We start from the raw sequence: 10,020 nt of genomic DNA on the forward strand, positions 1-10,020 counted from the left end.
CTTATTCTACATTGTCATACAAATTTAAGTTTGAGGTAGAGAAATTACTAAATTGGCACTAGCATACTCATTTTGTTCAAAATTCCTGTTTGTTTGTTTGTTTTCCATGAACACTGTTGTGCCTCCTCACTCTATCATTGCTGTACATTCACAAAAGAATGAAATTCTGCCTGTGTCTTATCCAAATATTGGTGCCAGATTTGCAACTAAATAAAACATCTGCAGTCTCTTCAATTAACCATTATGAGACAGCATCTTCTAGTCTTACTTCTGCATATAATGCCTAAGGGAAAGCCTCCATATTTTTCTAACCCATAATGAACCTCCTGACTTAAGTAAAAGTCTCCAACAGGGTCCACATCCTGGCTTGCACAGGACTCCTGTATTTAAGTTAAATGCTCCCAGCTGCAGCCCTTGTAACACTTGCTTGTAATTAAATACTAATTCTAAACAGATCATTTCATTTCTAATTGAAATAGATTATTTGTTATCAGGCTGTTTCATTTTGCTTTAATTTTTTTCAGCAAATAATCTGATTGACACGAAAGTTCTCTCCCTTTATGTACATATCAACATTAATGATTTTCCAGTGTTTTTTGTTTTTTTTTTTTCTTCATTCCACTTAGGCAAAAACTTATCACATTGAAGACATTTCCAAGCAGTTAAAGTATAAACTGTATAAAAAATATACAGTATAAAAAGAAAAAAAAATAAAAATTCCTTCCTTCCTTCCTTCCTTCCTTCCTTCCTTCCTTCCTTCCTTCCTTCCTTCCTTCCTTCCTTCCTTCCTTCCTTCCTTCCTTCCTTCCTTCCTTCCTTCCTTCCTTCCTTCCTTCCTTCCTTCCTTCCTTCCTTCCTTCCTTCCTTCCTTCCTTCCTTCCTTCCTTCCTTCCTTCCTTCCTTCCTTCCTTCCTTCCTTCCTTCCTTCCTTCCTTCCTTCCTTCCTTCCTTCCTTCCTTCCTTCCTTCCTTCCTTCCTTCCTTCCTTCCTTCCTTCCTTCCTTCCTTCCTTCCTTCCTTCCTTCCTTCCTTCCTTCCTTCCTTCCTTCCTTCCTTCCTTCCTTCCTTCCTTCCTTCCTTCCTTCCTTCCTTCCTTCCTTCCTTCCTGTCACGGTTTGAACTAAAAATCCACCTGCGCCCGTGACAGGGGCCATGGGCCCCGGAGGGGCCCTAGGCCAAAAGGAAAAAAATTAATTAGGAAAAGAAAACAGCGGCAACGATCTAAGGAGGCACACTTATTTACTAAATACTATATCGAAATACAGGATAACACAATATAATACAATATAATTGAAAATTGAGCTAACGAATCAAGCAAAATAGGAGAGAGAATGAGTCCCGTAACCGAGAGGCCTACTGTAAATCTAGGCGAACGGCTGAAGGCTCCCACACACTCCCCTGAACGCCAGAACTCGAAAGACGTCAGTCTGTTCTGCGACAGAGTTAATATAGAGTCCAGGTCCCGTGACCTATCGTGTTGTTCCCTGGGAGATGTAGTCTTCTTCTGATAAGTTGCAGATTCAGTAAAATTATTCATGCTTTATATGATGTTATGATGTGGAATACTGATAGCAAAAATTACAAAATTATTAAACCATGACATTCCACCCCTTATTCTACATCATTACATTATATTTATACATACATACACACTCATATGTATAATTGTGAATAATCAGCAACCTTATTTTTTTCTCAACAATCTATATTTATTCCATACAAATCCCTAAGTTGAGAACAAAACTCTATAACCTAATTTACTATTTATTAATTTTGAGAAAATGGCAAAACTGCCAGAAAAAAGAAAACATGTCAGCGGTAGAGGGGAAAGGCAGCGCTGGTAGGGCGTCCCCCACATCAAGGTGCACTCATCCTTTCCCAGCCACCACAGCAGATTTTCCTTTTGATTTATACTTCTTTCCATGTGTGCTCTACACATGCATGGCCAGTGCAGGATATAGAGTCCAGATGGAAAACTTGCTTACAGAATGCCTAATTAAGGTATATAGAGAAAAGTGTTTCCTTAACATTGATCCACTCTATCTTAAGTCCTATACCTAATTGAACTATTCTGTACCTAATTGAAATATTTTCTGAGCCTCTACCTATATATCTACAAGAAAATCATTGGCTGCACTCCCCCAACATCAAATTCCCTTGTGGTACACATTGAACATTCCCATTTTTGTCCATCACCCACCACGTGCACCCAGGTCCCTGGGCAAAGACAGTACCCCGGAGAGGTTTGCCCTTTCCAGACGCTGGAAGGACCCAAACTGTCTTTCCCAATACGCTCTTTATGTGTACTACAGGAACCTTATCTCCTTCCACGGTACGTAGGGAGCTGGATTGGTTAGGACCATTACGATTACTAGATCCTCGAGTGTTGACCAACCAGGTGGCTTCTGCTAAATGGTTCTAACTGGTAAACCAGTTTTTATACGTTCCGCCACCCATTGCTTTCAACATAGTTTTCAACAACCCATTGAATCGTTCAATCTTACCAGAAGCTGGTGCATGATAGGGAATATGGTAAATCCACTCGATGCCATGATTTTTGGCCCAAGTGGTTACAAGGGAATTTTTAAAATGGGTCCCATTATCTGATTCAATTCTTTCTGGAGTGCCATGCCGCCACAGGATTTGCTTTTCCAACCCTAATATGGTGTTTCGGGCGGTAGCATGGGGTACTGCGTATGTTTCGAGCCACCCAGTGGTTGCCTCCACCATGGTGAGTACATAACGCTTACCATTGCGAGATCGTGGCAAGGTGATATAATCAACCTGCCATGCCTCTCCATATTTATACTTTTGCCATCGCCCTTCCCCCCAAATAGGTTTCATCCTCTTGGCTTGTTTAATTATGGCGCATGTTTCACAATCATGAATAACTTGAGCAATAGCGTCCATAGTTAAGTCCACCCCTCGGTCTCTGGCCCACTTATATGTTGCATCCCTTCCTTGATGACCTGAAGTCTCATGGGCCCACCGAGCTAGGAATAATTCACCCTTGTTCTGCCAGTCCAAGTCTATTTGAGCCACCTCAATTTTGGCAGCTCGATCAACCTGATGGTTATTTTTATGTTCTTCAGTAGCCTTACTTTTAGGCACATGAGCATCTACATGGCGCACCTTTACAACAATGTTCCTTATTCGGGCAGCAATGTCTTTCCACAGTTCAGCAGCCCAAACAGGTTTACCCTTTCGTTGCCAATTATCATTTTCCCACTGTTGCAACCACCCCCATAAGGCATTTGCCACCATCCATGAATCAGTATAAAGATGAAGCATTGGCCACCTCTCCCGTTCAGCCACATCTAAAGCCAGCTGAACAGCCTTTACCTCTGCGAATTGACTTGATTCTCCTTTACCTTCGGTGGCCTCTGCAACTTGTCGTGTGGGGCTCCATACAGCAGCTTTCCATCTGCGATGCTTCCCTACAATACGACATGATCCATCTGTGAATAGGGCAAATTTCTTTTCGTTTTCTGGTAGCTCATTGTATGGTGGTGCCTCTTTAGCACGTGATACCTCTTCTGTAGGTGGTTTTTCAATTTTTTTACTCTCAGGCCAGTCCATGATCACTTCTAGAATTCCAGGACGGCTGAGTTTTCCCATTCGAGCTCGTTGAGTAATTAATGAAATCCACTTACTCCAAGTGGCATCAGTAGCATGATGGGTGGAGGGAACCTGTCCTTTAAACATCCAGTTTATTACTGGCAAGCGAGGTGCTAGAAGAAGCTGAACCTCTGTCCCAACTACTTCAGAAGCAGCCCGAACCCCCTCATACACGGCTAAGATCTCCTTCTCAGTTGGAGTGTAGCGCTCCTCAGACCCTTTATATGCTCGACTCCAAAATCCTAGGGGTCGGCCTCGGGTCTCTCCTGAGGCTCTTTGCCACAAACTCCAGGTGGGACCTTTTTCTCCAGCAGCAGTGTAGAGGATGTTCTTCACATCCTGTCCCGTCCGTACTGGCCCCAAGGCCACGGCACGGGCTATTTCTTGTTTTATCTGCTCAAAAGCCTGCTGCTGCTCAGGACCCCATGAGAAATTATTCTTCTTCCGTGTTACCTGATAGAGAGGGCTCACTATGTGGCTGTAGTTTGGGACATGCATTCTCCAAAAGCCCACTACTCCCAGAAAAGATTGGGTCTCTGTTTTATTTGTGGGCGGAGACATAGCAGTGATTTTGTCAATCACATCTGCTGGGATGTGACGACGTCCATCTTGCCATTTTATGCCTAAGAACTGGATTTCCTGGGCAGGCCCCTTCACCTTGCTGCGCTTAATGGCAAAACCAGCTTTCAAAAGAATTTGGATTATCTGTTTCCCTTTCTTGGAAACCTCTGCTGCTGTATGGCCCCACACTACAATGTCATCAATATACTGCAAGTGTTCAGGAGCATTACCCTGTTCCAAAACAGCTTGGATCAATCCATGGCAAATTGTTGGGCTGTGCTTCCACCCCTGGGGTAAACGGTTCCAGGTATACTGAATACCTCTCCAGGTAAAAGCAAACTGTGGCCTACATTTTGCAGCCAATGGGATGGAAAAGAAGGCATTAGCAATATCAATAGTGGCATACCACCTAGCTTCTTTTGACTCCAATTCATACTGGAGTTCTAGCATGTCTGGTACAGCAGCACTTAATGGAGGTGTAACTTCATTCAGGCCACGGTAATCTACCGTCAGCCTCCATTCCCCACTGGTTTTACGCACTGGCCATATGGGGCTGTTAAAAGGCGAGTGCGTTTTGCTAATCACTCCCTGATTTTCTAATTGGCGAATTAGCTTTTGAATGGGGAGCAATGAGTCCCTATTGGTGCGGTACTGCCATCTGTGAACCACTCTGGTGGCAATTGGTACCTCTTGGTCTTTTACCTGGAGCAACCCCACAGCAGAAGGATCATCTGACAGACCAGGTAAAGTTGACAGCTGCTTAACACCATTTGTGTTTACAGCAGCTATCCCAAAGGCCCATCGATACCCCTTGGGATCCTTGAAATATCCCATCCTAAGGTAATCGATTCCCAGTATACATGGAGCCTCTGGACCAGTCACAATAGGGTGTCTCTGCCAGTTTTTACCAGTGAGGCTTATTTCGGCCTCCAACATAGTCAATTCTTGGGAACCCCCAGTCACTCCATGGATATATATTGGTTGTGTCCCTTGGTGACTTGAGGGCATTAGGGTGCATTGTGCACCAGTGTCCACCAAGGCTTTATATTTCTGTGGTTGAGATGTGCCAGGCCACTTAATCCACACAGTCCAGTATACTCTGTTGTCCCTTTCCCCCCCCTGGCTGGGGGCAGGGCCCCTCTATTGTTTACCTCGGCGGCTTGCAGCAACTGGAACTTTCCCCCGTTTGGAAGAGTTCACCTTGGTGGTTGTTTTGGATTGTAATTCTTTCACTCGTGCCTGAAGTGCAGAAGTGGATGAGTTATACCACTTCTTTATATCCTCCCCATGATTACTCAAGAAATACAACAAAGCAAAACGTATGGTCTTATCATTGTCGTTTGCTTGAATACGAGGTGTCCTATCGTTGTCATTTGCTTGAATACGAGGACGTCTCTTTTTTATGGTTGAGATTTTCGATGATACAGGTCGAGAGGAACTCATGTTGTTTAGCTCTCTCAATAGGCGATCGTGGAAATCCTGGTTTCCATCATCTGGTACCACCGTGGATTCATCTACATCAGGCACATTAGCCAATTTGTCAATAATATCACTTTGTGTTTCCTCCACTTTGTCTAACCTTTCCACTATTTTTTTTCCCATTTGGACAATGGCTGAAGTATAAAGCTTAACTTCTGTAGCGCTTATAAATAATTCAAGCTCCTGAAGTCTGCTAATTAGCTCATTTACAAGGGGCTTTCTTTCCCCTTTGCCATATACCAATGCAAGTGGTATTTTCTGGAGCTTGCCTTTTCTCCAGCTTTTCTGGAGCTGCCTTTGTAAAGTCACGCCACATTTGTCGTGGAACGTGGACTGCTTCAGGATCATGTAATTGGTTTGGATTGTTACGATTGAACTGGGGGCTGTAGAGCATTTCCACCAGAGCCCTTTCTCTCAAAAATTGGATACCTTTCTCCATATCAGTCCATTTCTTTTTCTCAGGCTCCAAGTCCCGTTTAAAGGGGAATCTATCTCTTACCGCTATCAACATCCGCTTCCAGAGGGTGTAGGACCGATTTTGGCATGTGCCTATACCTCTGTCCACACGTGAGTCCCTGGAAATGCTACCCAGTTGGCGAGCTTCACTGCCATCGAGCCACGCACTGTTGGCACCATTGTCCCAGCAGCGAAGTAACCAAGTGACCATATTTTCTTTTGGCTGACGTGTGAAATCCTTTCTCAGATCTCGAATTTCACTCAGTTTAAAAGATCGATCAATAATGGTCGTAATACTTTGCTCACCTTTTGCTCTATCAGGAGTCCCAGGTGTTAATGTTGGCAGCTGTGTTGATGAGGCTGCCCCATCTATAAGTTTGGACTCGAGAAATTCTCGTAAAGAAAATTTAGCTTTTGGCTCCTCGTCTGACTCTGACCCTGACTCTGACGCTTGTGTTATTTCCTCCAGGCGACCTTCCTCCTTCTTCCTCTCTCCTAACTTTCTCTCTCCTAACTTTCTCTGCTCCTCTGACTTCTCCTCCTCTAACATCTTCTTATACTGCTCTAACAACCTCTGCTCCGCCGACTTCCTCTGGTCTTCTGACTCCTCCTGCTCTCCTGAGTCCCCCTGACCTCCTGAGTCCCCCTGCTCTCCTGAGTCCCCCTGCTCTCCTGAGTCCTGCTCTCCTAACTCCCTCCACTCTTCTAACTCCTTCTGCATTTTCTCTATCTGAGTTGAAACTCGTTTTGTTTTTCGCCCTCTTACAGGGGCAACCAACATTGTATCTGGTGCCCCCGGTGGTTGGTTAAGTTGGAGTACATACGGTTCAGACTTGAGGGTGTCGCATTCTGCCCTGAGGACGTTATAACTAGACTGGAGGGCGTCGTGCTCAGACTGGAGAGCGTTGTGCTTACACAGGAGGGCGCTGCGCGCTGCCCGGAGATTGTCGTACCTGGACTGGAGGTCTTTGTGTTCAGACTGGAGAGTGTCGTGCTCGGACCGGAGGGCATCGCGCTCAGTCTGGAGAGTGTCATGCTCGGACCGGAGGGCATCGCGCTCAGTCTGGAGAGTGTTGAGCTTGGTCTGGAGGGCATTGTGCTCGGTCTGAAGAGTGTTATGCTCGGACTGAAGAATGTTGTGCTCGGTCCGAAGGGCATTGTGCTCAGTCTGAAGAGCGTTATGCTCGGACCGGAGGGCATTATGCACAGACTGAAGAGTGTAGTGCTCGGACTGGAGGGCATCACAGTTGGATTGGAAGGCATCATGCTTGGCCTGAAGGGTGCCGCACTCAGACTGGACGGCGTCATACTTGGACTGGAGAGTGTTGTGCTCGGTCTGGAGGGCATTGTGCTCGGTCCGGAGGGCATCGCGCTCAGTCTGGAGAGTGTTGTACTCGGACCGGAGGGCACCGTGCTCGGACTGGAGAGTGTCGTGCTCGGACCGGAGGGCGCTGTGCTCGGACTGGAGAGTGTCGTGCTCGGACCGGAGGGCGCTGTGCTCGGACTGGAGAGTGTCGTGCTCGGACCGGAGGGCATCGCGCTCAGTCTGGAGAGTGTCATGCTCGGACTGGAGGGCGCCGTGCTCGGACTGGAGAGTGTCGTGCTCGGACTGGAGGGCGCTGTGCTCGGACTGGAGAGTGTTGAGTTGGGATTGCAGGGACCTTTTCTCATCCCAAAGTTTTCCTGCGTCAGCTCTAAGATTCTCTTTCTCGTACCAGATTGAGTCTCGTTGGTACAGGAGATCTTTTCTCTCAGCTTCAAAAACTTTTTCTCTCTCTACCTTCTCATCCCAAAGTTTTTCTGCGTCAGCTCTAAGACTCTCTTTCTCGTACCAGATTGAGTCTCGTTGGTACAGGAGATCTTTTCTCTCAGCTTCAAAAGCTTTTTCTCTCTCTACCTTCTCAGCCCAAAGTTTTTCTGCCTCAGCTCTAAGACTCTCCTTCTCGGCCCTGAGACTCTCTCTCTCAGCTTCAAAAACTTCCCTCTCAGGAATGGTATTGACTAAGGCCCAATAAGCATTAGCTAGGCCCAAAATCATTTGTGCCTCCTGAGATCTGCCTGAGCCACAACATTCCTGCCTCAAATATGCAATCAAACTCTCAGGATTCTTCAAGTGTTCAGGAGTGAAGCTCCATAACACTGAAGATGTCTGTCCTTTGAGAAACTCTTCAATTCCCTGCCACTCAGTATTCTCTGGTTCTAGGGAAGACTTCCTCCGGATGTTATAAACCCAGATACTGAGTGAGATTATTACAATAATCAACAGTAAGATCAGGGAGATTAAGAGTGTGGCCCACTGATCATTCAAAAACTGCATAAAGGATTCATAGAAAGAAAGAGGAGCACGCTTAAAAATCACCATTTCTGTATAATTAGTTGCATTAGTTGCTCCCTCTGGAGCTGTATACAGATACGAAGTGAGCATTGCTAACCATGCTTTCAATCCATTATACAATTGTATAGCTCCATAAGAAAAAGTGGCTAGCTTAAACATGGCCCAATATGTTCGGAGCGTCTCAAAAAAGGAACCAATGGCACACAGTCCCTGGTAAAACAAATTTAGTAGAGAAAACATTTTTTTTTCCCTCCAATAGAGAGAAAAAAGTAAAAGAAAACAAAGCTCAGCAGTGTTTATAAAATATACTGGAGTATTGGCAGTCCGCCTGGACTTTCAAGGTCAAGCTCGCAGGTGCAGAATCGCAAACACGAGATAGCTCCTTAACAGGGAAAAAAAACTCGTAGCTCTGTTAAAAGCTAAAAGAGCAACAGAAGAAAACACAGAAAAACAGCAACTCAATTTGCCCGCATTCTCCACCAAAATCTGTCACGGTTTGAACTAAAAATCCACCTGCGCCCGTGACAGGGGCCATGGGCCCCGGAGGGGCCCTAGGCCAAAAGGAAAAAAATTAATTAGGAAAAGAAAACAGCGGCAACGATCTAAGGAGGCACACTTATTTACTAAATACTATATCGAAATACAGGATAACACAATATAATACAATATAATTGAAAATTGAGCTAACGAATCAAGCAAAATAGGAGAGAGAATGAGTCCCGTAACCGAGAGGCCTACTGTAAATCTAGGCGAACGGCTGAAGGCTCCCACACACTCCCCTGAATGCCAGAACTCGAAAGACGTCAGTCTGTTCTGCGACAGAGTTAATATAGAGTCCAGGTCCCGTGACCTATCGTGTTGTTCCCTGGGAGATGTAGTCTTCTTCTGATAAGTTGCAGATTCAGTAAAATTATTCATGCTTTATATGATGTTATGATGTGGAATACTGATAGCAAAAATTACAAAATTATTAAACCATGACACTTCCTTCCTTCCTTCCTTCCTTCCTTCCTTCCTTCCTTCCTTCCTTCCTTCCTTCCTTCCTTCCTTCCTTCCTTCCTTCCTTCCTTCCTTCCTTCCTTCCTTCCTTCCTTCCTTCCTTCCTTCCTTCCTTCCTTCCTTCCTTCCTTCCTTCCTTCCTTCCTTCCTTCCTTCCTTCCTTCCTTCCTTCCTTCCTTCCTTCCTTCCTTCCCTTCCTCCCTCCCTCTCTCCCTTCCCTTCCACTTCCTTCCATCACTAGAAAAATCCAGGAAGAAAACTCTCAACTCTCTAACTCCACCAAAGTGCTGGAAAGCAGGTACTCCTTTAATCTTACTACATGTATCCGGAAACTTGACAAATCAAGCCTGTGCTCTCAGAGTTCAGGTTCTACATTTAAACAGTTAAGATACATATATGCAATACAATGCCATGCATATTCATTCTTTTCCAAGAATTTATTTGTGTGTGCTAACGTACCTCTGGGAGTGCACAGTAGTGACCTAGGGTGGGCTTCATCCCCTTACTTCATCTCCAGTTTTTATCTTCAACTTCCTCCTAGTGTCCTTTGGCTGACCTTTTAGCTGTTGCTTT

General features: G+C 45.2%; 1 protein-coding gene across 1 annotated transcript; it reads right to left on the reverse strand.

Annotated features, from left to right (window-relative positions):
• Positions 1-5,563: 5,563 nt before the first annotated feature.
• On the reverse strand, positions 5,564-9,437 carry LOC146758928 (uncharacterized). The gene is made up of 2 exons (XM_085511978.1): positions 7,067-9,437; positions 5,564-5,692 (listed from the first exon to the last, which is right to left on the reverse strand). The coding sequence occupies exons 1-2, from the start codon at positions 8,686-8,688 to the stop codon at positions 5,689-5,691; spliced, it is 1,626 nt and encodes a 541-aa protein (XP_085368104.1). The 5' UTR covers positions 8,689-9,437; the 3' UTR covers positions 5,564-5,688.
• Between the last annotated feature and the right edge of the window lie 583 nt (positions 9,438-10,020).

The sequence above is a fragment of the Coturnix japonica genome, chromosome 11, assembly GCF_054131305.1.
Source record: "Coturnix japonica strain WE chromosome 11, WE-NBRP24, whole genome shotgun sequence".
Classification (NCBI taxonomy): Eukaryota; Metazoa; Chordata; class Aves; order Galliformes; family Phasianidae; genus Coturnix; species Coturnix japonica.